Here is a 17,001-nt window from a genome sequence, read left to right on the forward strand (position 1 = left end):
CCAACAAGCCTCATTCTAGCAAGGCTGTTATTCCCTACATACACGAAGTTTCCCAAAGGCTAAAGAAGGTCACTGGCAAAATAGGTGTAAGAGTTGTGTTCTGCGCACGCGATAAACTTGCTGGGCTATGTCACAGGGTCAACAGCGAAGGACCTGAGAAAGAAGCATGCACTAAGAAACACGCTATGCACCATGTTGAATGTGTTTTAGCGATTCTCTACAAGATATTTTTTTACTTTTGGGCATGGTTACATTGGCCAAACAGGGCGATGCATGAATGATCGGTTGAGGGGGTACGTTAACTCTCTAAAAGGTTTCCTTCCCAGCCACTTGGCAGACCATTGTAATAAGTCTTGTTGTCAGCCAATTCTCGACAAGTGTTTGATCACGGGGGATATAAAAATCGGCACGAGCACGAGATTAGTGAAGCTTTCTATATTCAACAACTTGGTGCTTCCTGTGTTAGCGTACCCTCAGTTTTTCTCAACTGCTGTGAAGTTAGTTATCTTGGGTCCATTTACATGACCGGTTGTTGATAAGGTAGGCTGTATGGTGCATGTATGTGCGATTCTGCTTATGGTGCGTGGTTATGCGCAGATTCTGTTTTCTATATATTGCAGTTGGTTTGCAATAAACTTTGATTGTTTGTTCAGGGCTCTGTTCTCGTTTCTTCTTTCCCTTTTTGTCCTTTGCGCTGTTAAGCACTTTCTTTGTCTACCATACAGCACCAACCAGTCGTATCAAGCACATTGTTAGTCTTGGAGGCGTATGTGCCAGTGAAATTGCACTAATATTACTGCGCTTCAAACACTTTACACATGAACTTGTGCTTAACATGTAGACAAATTTTGGTATCGAAGCAATGAGCAGTACTTTTAAACTACCTTCCCACAAACCACACTGAAACGATATTCCAGTAAGTTCAGAAGGCAACTACGTGACCGAAAGTTTTTTTTCTTTTGAAATTATTTTACTGTTTCACTGTTTTCAATGCAGTAAATCATCACAATTTTTTTAAATACATTTGAGATGGTCGCTAAAATAGCTGGGATGTTTGGCGTGGATTGACCCATTAGTGGATCAACCTTTTAAGCTGGCGACATGTAGGCCATCTCCAGTTTTTCATACAACTGTAACATTATGCATTGTACACAGTTTTCTACACGCACTGCTGTTGATCTGATGGCAAACTGATACTTGTATTGAAAATATAAATAGGTATATAGGACACATAGCTTGAGATGAAGCCTTTCCCATCAGAGGAATGTTCTTAAAATGTACAAGATATTTGGTGCACCCTATGAGTAGCGTTCACCACTGCTGCGACCCTTTGAGTGAGGTCGTGAGCCCGGAATAGCTGCTTTCAGGTTGTGATGAAGAGTGCACTGCATTGTCAGCACCCAGTCCATCGTAGAAGACGTAGTGTGCTTTCCTTTCAACATTCTGCATGTAAGAGATGCACAACATTCAACTAAGCATTTAAAAAATACTGGGAACAATCAGAACCTCATTATGATGTGTCATATAATAAAGAGCTCCAGCTTCTCCACTTTCAGCTTTACCACTATTCACTTTTACGTTTACAAGCATCTGTGCATATTAGTGTACGAATGCAAGTGCCATGTTTGAGTATGGTTTTTTCACCACCGTGGTGGTGGTGAAAAAGTGCTTCTCTCTTGAATCATGCACCTACGAAGAAGCTTGAAATATACTGGGAAGCTCAAATTTCAGCGTTTATACCAATTTTTCTTGCTAAGCTAGAATACCCTAACCAATAGGCCACTACAATGGTTGATACAAAAAATTATATAAACCCATTCAGACAGAAAAGTAGCAATATTTATCATTTACTTTGAAGGATCGTTGTGTAGACATGTACACATCACAGATGTACAATCTACTGTGTGAAAATAGTGTAAAACATCGAGCAAGCCCCAATATGGAAGGATCAACAGCACTTACAATATGACAACTGCTGCTGGAAAAACAGCACTGTGTATTTGTGGAAGCTGACCCCTAAATTTCTTCTCCAGTTACATTGGGCATGGTGGCTCCCCAGGTCCTACAGATTATTCAAAAAGTCAAAGACCTCAAAAATCACTCATTGGTCTGGTTTCCTGCGCATCTTGGAACCATTGAGGGTGCCTCGCTCAATCCCAACGAGGAGGCGCACTCGGCTGCACGAGGTTTGACTGACCGTGTGCCGGGTAACGCGTCAGCTCCTGGGCGACCTGAGCCTCTCTGCTCGTACAACGAGATATGCAAGCACCACTATCTGTCAAGAAGACTGCTGCCTCTACCACACTCCTCGCTATGCAGGGCCCAAGCTGTTACTCTCCGACTGCTACAAACTAACACTTACCCGAGCCCTGCGGCACTGCACACAATGTACCCTGAACGGTTTCCAAGCCCGGACTGCCCCCTGTGTGGTGGTTATGCGGACTTCGAACATGTACTGTGGGGCTGCGCCTCTGCCGGTCCCCCTTTCACCCAAGAGGAAATGAAGCGACTCATCAAGGCCCAGGACCAGACCTCTCAAATCCTGGCCGTCCAGAGGGCCCGCGCGAGGGCCGTCAGGTTTAACCTGATGGTCCCCGAGTGGGCCTAGCCAGGTGACGCTGAGTTTACTCGCGTCTATTGTGGACCAAATAAAGTTGTTTCACTCACTCTCCAGTTACATAAATTTGGTGTACTCGATAATTTAATGTCTTTCACAGGTTGCTTATTGGTCAACAAAATGATTACTTTAGGCCACGAGTAAAACTGACTACTCTCAAGAATAAATAAGGCGTGCTAACCCTATTCTTCGAGTGCATGCATTAGCAGCTCATTCGCAGTTGAATTTTTTTAATTCATAAAAACAGCCATGCAACAGATAATGTATCACAAGTAAGTTAAATATATGCTCAATAAGCTCTGAACTGTTGGACCATAAATATGTGTAATTTGAAAAATGCACGACATATTGGAGAAGTAGCTAACAGGAATATATGCATGGAGGGCTTATTAGTTGGATCAGTGTCCTTACATTCGTAAGGATGAAACCTGCACAGACAAAATGCATGAAACAGACAAGAGCTGTTAGGTCTGCCTGCTTTCATTTACAGCCACCTGTGTCGCCATCCTCATTTTGTTTTTCGCGAGCGTGTTCTTTAGTGGCTAACTATGCCTACACCATTATCATCTGTGCTGTATCAGTCTAACTGAAAGTTTTGTGTGCGTGTTTGTTGGTACACTTTGGCTAAGCTTTCATATGTAACCACATCGCAAAACCCTACACCAAAATATACAGAAATATTCTATTCTACAATATTCTATGTGCCGCAGTACAATGGTGCAAAAATGCAAAAAGATGTGTGCAATTGAGTGTGGCTGTTCAATCTCTTATTAAAGCAGATCAATATTTCTATATCCTGATTATTTACGATATACTAGTATCAATATAAACAAACCTAGCAAGGCATAAAAAGCACGAATCACTGATTAAACAAGGTACATATAAATTCTTTGGTTAGCTGCACGATTTTTAACAAAACACGTCCCGCCACTGCAAAGCGCAGGCATCAAAGGGGTACTGATACAAAGTTTAAGTATTTTTCAATTGTTGCTTTAAATATCGTATTTACTCGCATTAAAAACGCACCCCTATCTTCAGTTATTGAAATCTGGATTTTTTTTTCTCCCGCGTAATAAACGCGCCCCATTTGTCCACTGCAGTCCCGCTAACTGACAACTGGCGCCTCTTTTACCGTTGATCTGCTTCGTTTTTATTAATATTATTATGCCATTTCTTTCGCCCACCTCGGCTCGCTCAGCCCCCCCCCCCCTTTGTTTTCTCACCCGCTGGCGAATGCCGTAAGGTTTATCTGCGCGGGGCACATCCCCCCGTTTTCTTTAACCATGCCCCAAAGCGAGGTTCACGAACACTGCGACTGTTGAGACATCGCAGCTGATAAGCACACAGCGAGCGAAGGTCACGAAGCTAGCGACGCCATGAGACGGTCGCTTCCTGCAATTACGAGTATCGCGGGCAAATCGGGAGTTGGCAGGCAGGCACGCACTTCTGCACTTCGTTGTTCGCATACACGAAAGCTTACCTTTTCAGCAATAGCACGAAATCCAAAAGCGTTCTCCATGTAGCTCCCAGCGTACAGTCCGTTGATTGCTTGATCGGAAACACTCTCTTGCGGCGGGCACAAGCTTCAACGAAAGCCGTTGACAGAGGACACACACTCCGCCGCACCGAAGTTGTTCTGTACTAGCCGACACGCCACAGATTGCAGTGACACGTACTGTACCTACTGTAAGCACAAGTTAAACTGTGCAAGCCGTATAAGTACGCGTCTCTGACAAAGCAAGTGAATAGCAAAATAAGAAACCACCGTCAGCCTGCAGCAAACACGCACACGACATGTTACCACCCAATTCAAAGTCTGCCTGTTGACGATGGCGATGCGCAGTTGCCCCGACATACAGTACCCGAGACCTCAAAACCGAAACCGAAACACATAGCAGTACCGTTTTATGATATAATTTCCAAGCTATGTCAAGCCTCCAAGATATAGTGTAATATTTCATGCTTGACAACATATTTATTTGCTAGCAGAGCTTCAAAGTCTTTTTTTTTTTTGCCACTTACGTGTGCCGGTGGCAAATGCGTAGCCTTCGTAATGTACATTTTTTTTTCCCCGGGTGAGGCGTTATTGCGGCGTTGTTTCGACATTTCGGAGTCAAAATTTGTTACTTGCGGAACATTGATATAAATAAAAGGTTAGGGAAGGGTGGCAAGGAGGTTGTTCCATATTTGACACATCTCCAACCCTTTTTATGTTCGTTTGAGGAGATATTTTTTAATTCAAAATGGGGCAAATCTAGAACCGAAACAAGCTCAACTAACGCTGCCTTGACATATACATAGTATCAACGTTCTTCTAGAACAGTAATATTTATAAATAATGTTTTAATATTACTGTTTTAGAGGAAACGTGAACGTATGTATGAGCCAACTGAGTGTCATTTGAGCTACTTTCGGGTCAGGATTTGGCCCATTTCGCAAAAAAAAAAAAAAAAGCTTGCGATTCGGATCCACACATATGCAACTACAGGCAAAAATTTACATACAAATTGCGCCAGGCCTCCTTTTTTTCTCTTTCTGTTCCCTTGCACGCATAAATCCTAGCAACACCCCTGCTGTGCTATTAGCTTCTTTTAAATAACACTCTGCCAATCAGCAAGAACCAGGGGCTTTGCTTTTTTTACCGACAAAGTATGAAGGACGCTTGCTTTTATTTCAAGTCTTAAATTTTGTGTGAGCATACCAATGTGCGATTATCAGTGCATTGTAACGTGACAGTAACAACTGTCAATTACAATGCTGCAACTAGTCAACTATTCTCCATTCTTGTGCCACGGGTACATTGCGCTAGTGTTGTCTACGATCGTTCACGTTTATATTATACGACGCGCAAGCGTGCATTTCAAGTAAATATAAAAAGAGCACTAAGTGCCCAGAGAGTGGTGCGACCCATTGGAAGAGTTCACCCGTGCTTAGCGTATGTGCGCCAAGCTTGTCCTGCGGCACAGCATGCGTGCACAGCAGCTGCATCAGAGTAAGCTTAGCCTGTTAATTGCAAACATGCCTAGTTCCGTGGCAATGCGAATACTACAAACATTCAATTTGAACTGACCCATGTTCATAGATCTAAATATAACTCACTGAATAAATCAGGGACCCGTGTATTGATGCGAAATACTTCAGTGTGAGGAAATATATGGACCCCCATTGTAAAACATTGGCCCCGTATCTTTATGTTTCTGCAAATGTCGTCAAAAGACGATAGTCTTGCGCGTGGAGAGAGTGAACAGGATATTTATTTGGTGTTCTGCGCAAGAAAGTCGGTGAGTGGTATTCTGTAGGCACTGCGTTTGAGTGCCTCGAGCGTACAGCTAAGGCGAAAAAGAACATCAAATCATGTCGCACGTGAGACATGAGCGCCATCTGGCAGTCTTCCTAGAAAACAAAGCGTGTGGCTTTGATAGGGGTGTGCCCGCCCATCTCAGAGGTGATAAGGTGTAGAACGCCAGGCGACGGGTAGATTCCACCACCTTAGCAAAGCGTTGGAAACACTCCCTGTTCCGTGCAAGCATTGCATGGTCAGCGCAGCGTGATAAGCGCTACGGCCCTTAATATTACTAATGTATGCTTTTTTTAGTAAAAGACGCACATGCAGAATATATACGTGTTGTTATGGTGCCACAGACATGCGCAATCATGGCTTTTTAATTGACGATTGCACAAGCATGAACGCTCAATCTTGAGCAACACTGGTGGGCGCTGCGGATGAGGTCGGCCATTTTAAGTACCAGATGCCGTATAGAGTGGACAAACCGACAAATGTACAGACAGACAGACAGACAGACAGACAGACAGACAGACAGACAGACAGACAGACAGACAGACAGACAGCAGACAGACAGACAGACAGACAGACAGACCAAAATTTTTGCGTTGAAGGTCCCCAAAAAGACTATCGTCTTTAATAAATCAGGACCTCTGGTACAAAAAACTTAGTGTGATTTCAAATGAGAAAGCGTGCACGATAGCCTGTCGAAAACCGTGTGTAATCGTTTCATGTTATGTTTAAGTGCAACATAATCTCTTTTACTTATGTCTCTGTGAGAATTAGGGAAGAATGGACATAAGCGGCAGCAAAATATTTTTAGTAGGAATCCCAAAAAGTTAACCCATGAATTAAGTCATTGAACATGTGAGGAGTCTTCTGAATATAATAAATAGGGGGTGGTTTAATAAATATAATACATAGCACGATATATTTTGGCGAAAGAATTATGGGAAAGGAAAACGAATGCCGCAACATCGATCTTTTCACCAGACTTTTGGCATGCGGTTTGATTGCATCCGTTGAGATGTGATATGTATTGATGCTCTAAACTATATATACATATATGATAGGTGTAACGTTCAAGTAAACACCCTTGGGTGTAATTTGCTAACATATACCTATAATACACCTAAAAATGAGAAATGGGCGTACAAAAGGTGGAATTGCAGAACTTACACCCATGCGGATAAGTTTGGCAGAAATAATAGGTGTAAGATGGGTGATTTATTCAAAAATTCACCCTTAAGGGTGTGAAATGATTTGCAGTGTAATCGTGAAGTCCGAGTTTTTAACAACAAGGAATCTAGAGATGAAAAGCTGTACCCTCTACATGATGCTCAAGATTATCACCTGGGGTGGTCACTATGCTCGAAGGCTATTAGAGTGGTGATTTATATTCTTTTATATCCCCCTAATGAAGCTGTTCCGGGTGATATATACAAGTGCCCTCAATATTTGGATGGATGTGCGCTACCTATATTGCCCCCTTGATCCTGCGGCAAAAGAAGGCCTTCTTTGCGATCCTTCACTGAAAGTGACCAGTACACCGTAACTGCAAATTGGTGACCTCAGGTGACCCCCTTACATTTTTTGAACTAAAACTTTGAATTTCAATAAAACTTTGGGTCTTCCCAAGAATGGAGTTGTATGCATGAAACAGTTAAGACTTAAGCAATCAATATTGCAGTTCTTTACTGGAAAATGTTTAGCAAGTAATCAAATCTCGTGGAGCTAGTGAAGACACCTTGGTTCACTGATGTCGGTAAGCATGAAGCAGAAGCGGCAGTGAGGGTAGGTTCCTCAACCCATAATAAATACTACATATAACAGCAATTCCCTAACGAAAGTGCACGTGTGCCTTCCTAGAAACTACTTACTGAATAATATATTAAAGTTATTCATGTTTCTTTGATGCCATAAGAAGCGGGAAGGAGAATCACGACTACTGATCTGACTTAAAGAAAATACCGGGTAATAACCTCTGCTCCACGACTTGCAGTCTTAAAAAATAGCATCGATGCTGACAAGGATTTTTTTTTCAGATAGGTGTAACAAATTCACTTTGTATGGCTTCCGGTTTCAGTGGGATTGTTCATCCTACAGTGGGTTTGGATGTCGAAAATTCGATGATCAAACGTTCACTGCAATGCAAAATACAATGAATTTCTATGAATCCTATTGTGTTCACACCGTAAGCAAGGTTTATTATTGGCTAATGATACCTGTCGAGCTCATATACTGCATTTGCTTGCTCCTGTTTCTGTTGCATAATTCACTACAGAATAACATTGATCAATCAATGCAATGGCCTGCCTAAACAGTGTAATGTTCTTTGCAAATCATTATTCAGGCCTTTAGTTAGCATATGGCCAACAATTTATTTCAAAATATAGCTTCCATAGTATATTCACCTTAACAAAAAGGACAAATCTTTCAATTTTGTCAAAATTAACAGTTTTGAAAAAAAAGTTGATTACGCCAAGGCAACAAAATTTTACCATAGTTTCATTTATTGACAGTATTTTCTACAGCGAATATATATATATTTTAAAGAAAGGTGCAGTTAGCATACCAGTAATGCAAAGCTCACTGATGATATTTTGTGAGCTCTGAAAAAATACAGGGTGGGGTCAAAAGTTCCCAGGCCACTATCTATGTATTCCAATGGGAGCGTGCCCTGGAAACTTTTAACCTCACTGAAGATGATAGTTACGATAGATGAACGAAATATTTACGTACATTTGTCGCTAGCGCAGCTAGTGTCATTGAGGACCAAGTTGTCAATGGCAATCAGGCCTCCACCACCGTAGAGAAGCACAGCTTCGAAGATCAGCTGCAATTCGTCAAACAGAAACGTACATAAGCTTATGAAAAACACTTTGAGTGGACAGTATGGAATATACCTAACGACCAGAGTCGTTAGGTATATTCTATCGCTCTAACACTGCTGCGCAGGTACATCTTAGAAATTTGCATTACAATGGTAGATGCAATGTGCATAAAATGGGAAATACCTAAATACACTACTACAACCAGTAGTAAGTAAACCTCCTGCAATATTCTCTGAAAATTAGGCATTTGTCGAATACTCTTTGAGATTATTAAAAGTCATCAATGCCTCCCAAAACACGTACTCCTTGCATGGAAACCAGGCGCTGTAGGTGCAATCTAATTTTCACATAATGGTGTCGCTCGAATGGGAGCAATTCGTCTGCTAACGAAGGCACTTTTCTTTTGCATAAAATGGCGACTTTTCAGCTCTGTACGAGTATATAGAACAAAGGTGGGTGCTTAGCATATCTGGAAACTAACGTACAGCAATTTTAGTGTTTCGCTCACAGTGGCAGTCTTCAGGCATATTTTCAGATTGTTTTACTGCTTAGTGCTTTTGCAAGTACTCACGAGCGTCTGGCTGACGTCTTTTAGAGGAATGCTATATATGGCTGGGTGAAAGTATGGCAAATGCATAGCGATGCCAAGTTAAGTACTAAAAGGTGCTTGGCGCCTTTGAGCTACAGAAATTCGGTGAGCCTACTGCTCACCATTGGGCTGCAAAAAAATGAATGAAAATAAAAAAAGCAGGGGTGAATATGGAACAATTAAAAAATCACCGAAAGAATAATAGAGGTGCGCCATTTTCTGCACAGTTAGTGACGTCCTTGTCTCCGTAAGAAAGAGATAACCTTAAAGGTGTATGCACACGAGGGAACGGAGGAGGAATTTTCGCAACGGATGGCGCATCACGTGAATTGCGCGTCATCGAAACGTGCCGTTCTCGCTTTGTCCGCTCTCCCCCGCTCGCGGCATGGATGGAAATGTGTCGCCGCTATTTCGATCTCTCCGTTTGACGGCCGTCTCCTGTCGAGCGAGAGGAATTGGCGTCAAGTCTGGCAACATTGGTCAGATTAGCGCGGCTTTAGGAAGGAGGCTGCCGGCTTAAAATCCATATGTTTTAGTTTTGCGGTAATGACCGAATGTGTTTCGTAAGACAGCGGAAGAGGCGAGTGTTTTTTTTGGGGGGGGGAGGTGGTTTTGATGGTGGATTGGCGGTTTTCATTCACAGCGCGTGGCCTGCATGACCACATGAGCGCGCTGCATAAACATAGAAGTCGAGAGTATGCACGAGGATTCCACGTGTGTAGCTCCGGCTTTGTGCAGGCGACGTCTCCGCTGCTGCGCCAGATGAAACTTATCACGAGACTATTCGGTCCATGGAGCAGCGGGTTTCAGCTCTCGCGTGTCAATCTAGCTTTAATGGACCGGAAGAAATATAATTTGACCAGTCTTTTGACGAGACTGTACCTTGTATGCAGATGACACGACCATTTTCACTTGCACTAATGACATTGATGACCTACAATGAAAAATAATGTTGATCTACATAATATAAGCTCTTGGTGTTAAAAGAACGAAAGATTAATCCATCCAAAACCGTTTTATGTTCTTGCATTCCTTACCGACAGTACACTCAAAATCTGTACCTGTCCGTTTGGACGATAACCTAATACAAATATCTGATCGTGCAAAGTTTCCTGCGATAATCCTAGACAGTAACGTGAAGTTCAATCTTCATTTGCAATCAATTTTTTCCAACATAACCTACGGATTACGCACCATAATCAAATCTCGTACATATTTTCAGCCACATGTTACCAATTACGCATATTTACAGCTATGTTATTGCATATCAGCCTTGGGCCACACATATATCACCCACCTCAACCAACTTCAACGCATACAAAATCAAGCACTTCGTCTCACGACATTCAGTCATTTCTTAACCGATACAATGCAACACCCATTCCCCTTATTACGCATTATTCACAGCCATCTATCTTATTGCATATCTGCCTTGGTCAACAAATATTTCACCCACCTACACCAACTTCAACGCATACAAAATCAAGCACTTCGTCACATGACATTCAGTCATTTCTTAACCGATACAATGCAACTTTATCGGAATATAAATATGCATCCTGTTCATCTCATGAACTATTTCAGCTGAAGTTATCCACTGTTTTGTGTAAGCTTTTTTGTGGTATTGTACATATTGATGGCATTATCGTGGATAACTTCGTGAATAACAATGTTATTATGTTTTCTGAGCTGAATAAAGATTCGCATGAGCTACGGCAAGTTCACCAGCACGTCTATGGGAATCAAGCTATGGAATTCTCTTCCTTACATCATTAAACCATTAAGCAGGGAAAGTGCATTCAAAAACCAAGTAAAGAAATACTTTTTGCAACTACTGTCTTCATCCTGGCAATTTCTTTTTGTTAGGGACATGTTCTATTGCTTTCCTGTATTGTATTGTACCTTCTGACTGTTTATTCAGTGCTACTTTTTCCTCTATGTTTGTTCAACATATATTTATTTTTGCTTTTGTATTTATTTTCGCACTGTTTATTTTCTTTCTCATCGAAGATACTGTAACTACTGAATGATGTATATCTTCTTTTTTAGTCCGCATCTTGTATAGAAGCCTCCCCCTCCCCCCAACAATTTTTAACTTTAGGCTCCCTTAGTGTTACTAATCTTGCAAACACTTTTTCGTAAATTAATATTGTCAATATTGAATAAAGTTTGAAGTTTGAAACTTTGAAAAAAAATTAGCCCCGTGCCAGAGCCTGACATTTCTACCTTGTTGGTCACCCTGCTATAGGGATTGCTTGGGGGTGGCTTTTTTTGCGGATGAAGCTCCTCAAGGCGTGGGTCGGTCGTCATTAGTATATATGAATATATGTAGCAACCACCTGGCAGCATACTGATGAAGTGAATTATGGTGAGTGGGGCGAAGCTTCGGAGGGTTCTGTCAGCCAACCGTGAATCATCCGCTGGCTGCGTCTATCTATCGTCCGTCTGTCTGTGTGATGCACGGGCGCATGGATGGACGCATGGACAGATGCATAGACGGACAGAAACACAGACGGACGAACGGATGGACGCTCGGATGGACGGAAGCGTGGATGGACTGGTGGACGCTTCGCCCACTCATTACCTTTCACTCAGTGAATATTCTGTGATTTTTTTTGTTTTTGCTCAATATAGGCCTTCCATTTTTTTCGAAACACGTCAGCTGGGTACTTCAACCGAGAGTGAAAAATTGATAGTTCCTTTTTTTGAAACAACAGCACAGGAATGAGCCGATATCGACATTGCTTGGCAAGGGCTGCCCGTTTTGACATAATTCCTGAATTGCTCCTAAACAGCCTCCGAACAAAATGAAAGTGATATTCTCTCCTAGCGTTTCCAGTTGTTGTGGCACATTTCGTGGCGCCAGCAGTACGTAGTCTTAGAGATAAATAAGCTCTGTAATAGTCGATGTAAAACAAATAAAAAAATAGCCAATGCCACGTACCTGGGGTATCGACGTTATGCGAAGCACGCGGAAGGAAGGTGACCGTATTGTCATTTTTGATATTGAGCGACACATTACAAAATGATGCCAAATATATGTAAATTGTTGTAAGATATATGTAAAACGCATATTTTAAATAACCAGTTGTTATTCTTGTGGTAACGATGCCAACAGCAACTTGATTATCAGGAACACTAGAAGCGGTTAGCTGATATGTAACGCTTGTATTTGTGATGACGGTACGGCTTCACACTGCTGTATAAATTAAGTTCAGTGGACGACAATTTGCTAAAACCAAATATAATCTGACGAGACGGCAGTATTACAGTTACATACATATTCCTTATAAAACTATTTCCAAATCAGTACCAAGAGGTGCCGGGGCTCTGTGGTAGGATACGTGACTGCGACGCAGAATGCTTTTGTTCTATTCCTGCTTGGACCCTGATGTTCGTTGGGTCAACGCTGCCGAAGTTAGTTTTTCTTAAACGTCTTGTATTTGCATTACAAATGCATGTTGTCGCCATTCATGGGTGGACATAAATGTCAATCACTCGTGGCGCATACCCGTATACCAGTGGCATATAACCACCAGCAAGTATGTGACACTGTCTGTCAGAAAGAGTGTGACATTACATGCAACGGATTGTGACAGTATTCATGTCTCGACCAGTGGGTCATATTCGTCAGACATTCTTACTCTTTCCCACTAATTTTGGTTCATCGCAAGCTAAGGGGGTGACCGCCAGAGCATGCGCCTAGATGTTGGTGGATAGATGGATATATAGATAGATAAATAGATATATAGATTTATAGATATATAGATAGATAGATAGATAGATAGATAGATAAATAGATAGATAGATAGATAGACAGACAGACAGACAGATACCAAAATGGCCTAAGTAAGCAAGCAGATGCTTTGTAATTAATACGTTTGCTGTGAACGATCTCCTGCTTTTATTTTCCATGTTGTAACATCCCTGTTATGTCTTGTCTCGCACGACAATTTTGCGATAAAAACGTAATACAGTTCAGTCCATTTTTTGCATTTGCGACTGCGCAAGCGGCGTTATCAATGTGTCAACGGAAAGTGTGAAATCCAGTCTGGCTGAACGCTTAGTATCCCATTCCACATGCAGTGGGAGGAAATCTGTGGAGAGGAAAAGATACGAGTTGTAGAAAGTGTACTGAAGGTAAAAATGAAACTACTGTCTTTCCTTTGAGCTTGGTGTAGGTTTAGGGGCCTCTTAGGGTATGAAAATGAAAATAAAAACGAAAGTATTGTCTCATTGTCCCCATTTCATGTAAACTTGTATCACACAATATTGTATGTTTATCTTTTGATCATTGTTTAAGAACTTCATACGTTAAGCGTTAATAACTTGGTTTTGAGGAAAGATCTCACGGACTCGGGCTATCCGTTAGCGATTCCATTTGCCGTTGCCGCAAAGAAAATCAAGGTGATGAAGTAAAGTGGTGATGTCAACAGTGCGAATGCACAGGTATACGCGGTTCTACACATACATTCTGTTTCAAATAGCCTCCACAATCTGTGGAAAGGGTGGGCGCAAACGTGATCTTTATCGCACCCGACAAACCTGCGAGAATGCACAGAATGGTCGATCAAGAAGATTAGAACTTTATGCGGACCCAATAACTTCGAGCTTTAAGACAATAATTTTACGCTCACTTTTACACTTGAATATTGTGCTCAAACGGATGAAGTATGAAACATTGTTTTTTTAGAAAGGTGATTTTGCAGTTTCCATAGAGAATATCTTTGTGTGTCGTCAAGAATAGTGTCTGTCACACTTCTTGAATATCGCATTATTTCAGTAGCTAACAAGTTTTAATGCAATGATTAAGACTAGCTCAGCTTGCTTGCCATCCCAATACTTATGTGACACAAATTTCATTGTCTTCACTTTTTGCCTGGGCACCGATGGCAACAAAACACAAGTATGATAGTTGAAATGGTATCACAGTACGATTTGTTACTGCAGCCCCGCCATGATGGTCTGGTGGCTAAGGTACTCAGTTGCGGACCCTCATGTCGCGGGATCGAATCCTGGCTGCGGCGGCTGCATTTCCGATGGAGGCGGAAATGTTGTACGCCCGTGTGCTCTGATTTGGGTACATGTTGAAAAACTCCTGGTGGTCAAAATTTTCGGAGCCCTCCACTACGGCGTCTCTCATAATAATATGGTGGTTTTGGTACGTTAAACCCCACATATCAATCAATCTGAAACGGGTTGTTGAACAAGCAGGCAAACTCAGCGAAGGAGAGCTTTATTTAGCGCAAGGGCTAACTGAACGCAAGCGTGCGATCACAGCTAGTCTTCTTCTCTTTCTATCCTCGAGCTCCATGCCCACTACCCTCGTTACAATCACCCCACGGCCGATGAGAGAGCCATTCTGGCGACCTAAGGACAGGTGTAGACAGAAGGGTCATGGTATGGCTTGAGCCGAGAGATGTGTACGATTTCTTTTCCCCGACGGCGCTTGTCCGGAGATGCATCCAGCGGCTCGACAAGGTAGTTGACAGGGGATGTTTGGCGCACAACTCGATAAGGGCCATGGTACCTGGACGAAAGCTTGTGGGAGAGTCCTGGAGTAGTAGAAGGAATCCATAGCCAGACCAGTGAGTTCGGAGAAAAGCTCATATGCGTGGTTGACGCGTCGTGGCGATGTTTTTGGCGCGTCTGGTCATGTGACGTGAACGCACGAGCAAGCTTCCGACATTCTTCAGCGTGTGCTGCTGCTCGAGAAACGGTAGTCATCTCTGAAGGGTCCGGTCGATAAGGAAAAATGGTATCCATTGTTGATGATGGCTCGCGTCCGTAAAGAAGGAAGAAAGGCGAAAATCCAGTGGTGCTTTGCGTTGCAGTGTTGTAAGCATATGTCACAAAAGGGAGTATGCTAGCCCAATTTGACTGGTCGGATGAAGCGTACTTGGCCAGCATATCCCCAAGTGTACAAATAAAACGCTCTGTCATCCCATTAGTTTGCGGGTGATAGGCTGTGGTAGTGCGGTGTATGATGCGACACTCGCTCAACAACGCTTTGATGGCATCGGAGAGAAAAACGCGGCCACGGTCGCTTAGTAACTCCCGAGGTGCTCCATGCCTTAAAACCAGGTTTTGCAGTATAAAACACGCAACGTCTTTTGCTGTAGCAGAAGGTAACGCAGCTGTTTCAGCGTACCGCGTTAGGTGGTCGATAGCGACAATGACCCAGCGGTTGCTACTCGAAGTATAGGGAAGCGGACTGTAAAGGTCGATTCCGACACAATCGAAAGCTCGTGCTGGACATGGCAACGGCTGCAAAGGACCTGTGGCATGTTGAGTGGGCATTTTGCGTCGCTGGCACGTAAGGCAAGACCTTACGTAACGGCGAACGAAACGGTACATACCGCGCCAGTAGTACCGCAGCTGCAAGCGGGTGTATGTTTTTAACACACCAGCGTGGCCACATTGCGGATCATCGTGGAACGTGGCACAGATGTCAGAGCGCAGATGTCGGGGGATCACGAGCAACCACTTACGGCCGATCGAGCTGTAGTTTCGGCGGTAAAGCAGGTTATCCCGAATAGCTAAGTGTCCTGCTTGACGGCGAAGCGTCCTGGAAACTGGAGCGGGCGTCCGGTTTGAGAGAAGGTCCAAAAGAAATGAAATCCAAGCATCTTTGCGTTGCTCGGAAGGCATGTCCGAGATGCTGATGGCCAAGGCAGCACTAGTGAAAGATAGGCGAGCCGACAGGCTCTGAAGCCAATGGCGAACGTGACAGGGCATCGGCGTCGGAATGCTTCCGGACAGAACGGTACATAACACGGATATCGAACTCCTGTAACCGCAATGCCCAACGAGCGAGCCGACCATTAGGATCTTTTAGTGAAGATGACCAGCAAAGCGCATGGTGGTCTGTTACAATATCAAACGGACGTTCATATAAATAAGGCCGAAATTTTTCGATTGCCCAAATAATGGCGAGGCACTCCTTTTCAGTTACACTGTAATTCTTCTTGGCTTTACTGAGGGTGCGGCTGGCATAGGCAACGACGTACTCGTCAAAGCCCTCCTTGCGTTGGGCCAGTATGGCCCCTAGCCCGACACCACTAGCGTCCGTATGAAGCTCCGTGGGAGCAGACGGATCGAAATGTCGGAGTATGGGAGGCGTGGTGAGGAGCCGTCGGAGTTCCTGAAATGCATCATCACACGCCTGCGACCACGCTGACAAGTCAGAACTTCTGGCAAGAAGATTGGTCAAGGGGGCGATAATGGAGGTGATATTGCGGACGTAGCGCCGGAAGTAAGAACATAGGCCGATAAAGCTTCGAAGCTCTTTGATGGTGGTTGGTTTTGGGAACGCCGCGACTGCATTAAGTTTCGTAGGGTGCGGGAGAATGCCGTCCTTAGAAACCACATGGCCGAGAATTACAAGCTTGCGAGCGCCGAAGTGGCATTTCTTCAAGTTAAGTTGAAGTCTCGCCGTGGAAAGGCACGTAAGAACTTGCTCGAGGCGGCTGAGGTGGGTCGCAAAGTCGCTTGAAAATACCACAATGTCATCCAAATAACAGAGGCACGTTTTCCATTTCAGACCTCGCAAGACGGTATCCATCAATCTTTCGAAAGTGGCAGGCGCATTGCAGAGGCCAAAGGACATAACGGTGAATTCATATAGTCCATCCGGTGTTACAAAGGCTGTCTTCGGGCGGTCACCCTCTGCCATGGG

The 17,001-nt window shown here is 43.4% G+C and overlaps 1 protein-coding gene across 3 annotated transcripts in view; it reads right to left on the reverse strand.

Annotated features, from left to right (window-relative positions):
- The window catches only part of LOC119169741 (MAM and LDL-receptor class A domain-containing protein 1), a 317,209-nt gene that overhangs the window by 73,492 nt on the left and 226,716 nt on the right, over positions 1 to 17,001 (reverse strand). For all 3 annotated transcript variants that reach the window (XM_075886843.1, XM_075886841.1, XM_075886842.1), the window contains exon 52: positions 8,643 to 8,736. In XM_075886843.1, the coding sequence (XP_075742958.1) occupies positions 8,643 to 8,736 (94 nt within the window). The remainder of the gene's footprint in view (positions 1 to 8,642; positions 8,737 to 17,001) is intronic.

Source organism: Rhipicephalus microplus, chromosome 2 (genome assembly GCF_043290135.1).
Source record: "Rhipicephalus microplus isolate Deutch F79 chromosome 2, USDA_Rmic, whole genome shotgun sequence".
NCBI lineage: Eukaryota > Metazoa > Arthropoda > Arachnida > Ixodida > Ixodidae > Rhipicephalus > Rhipicephalus microplus.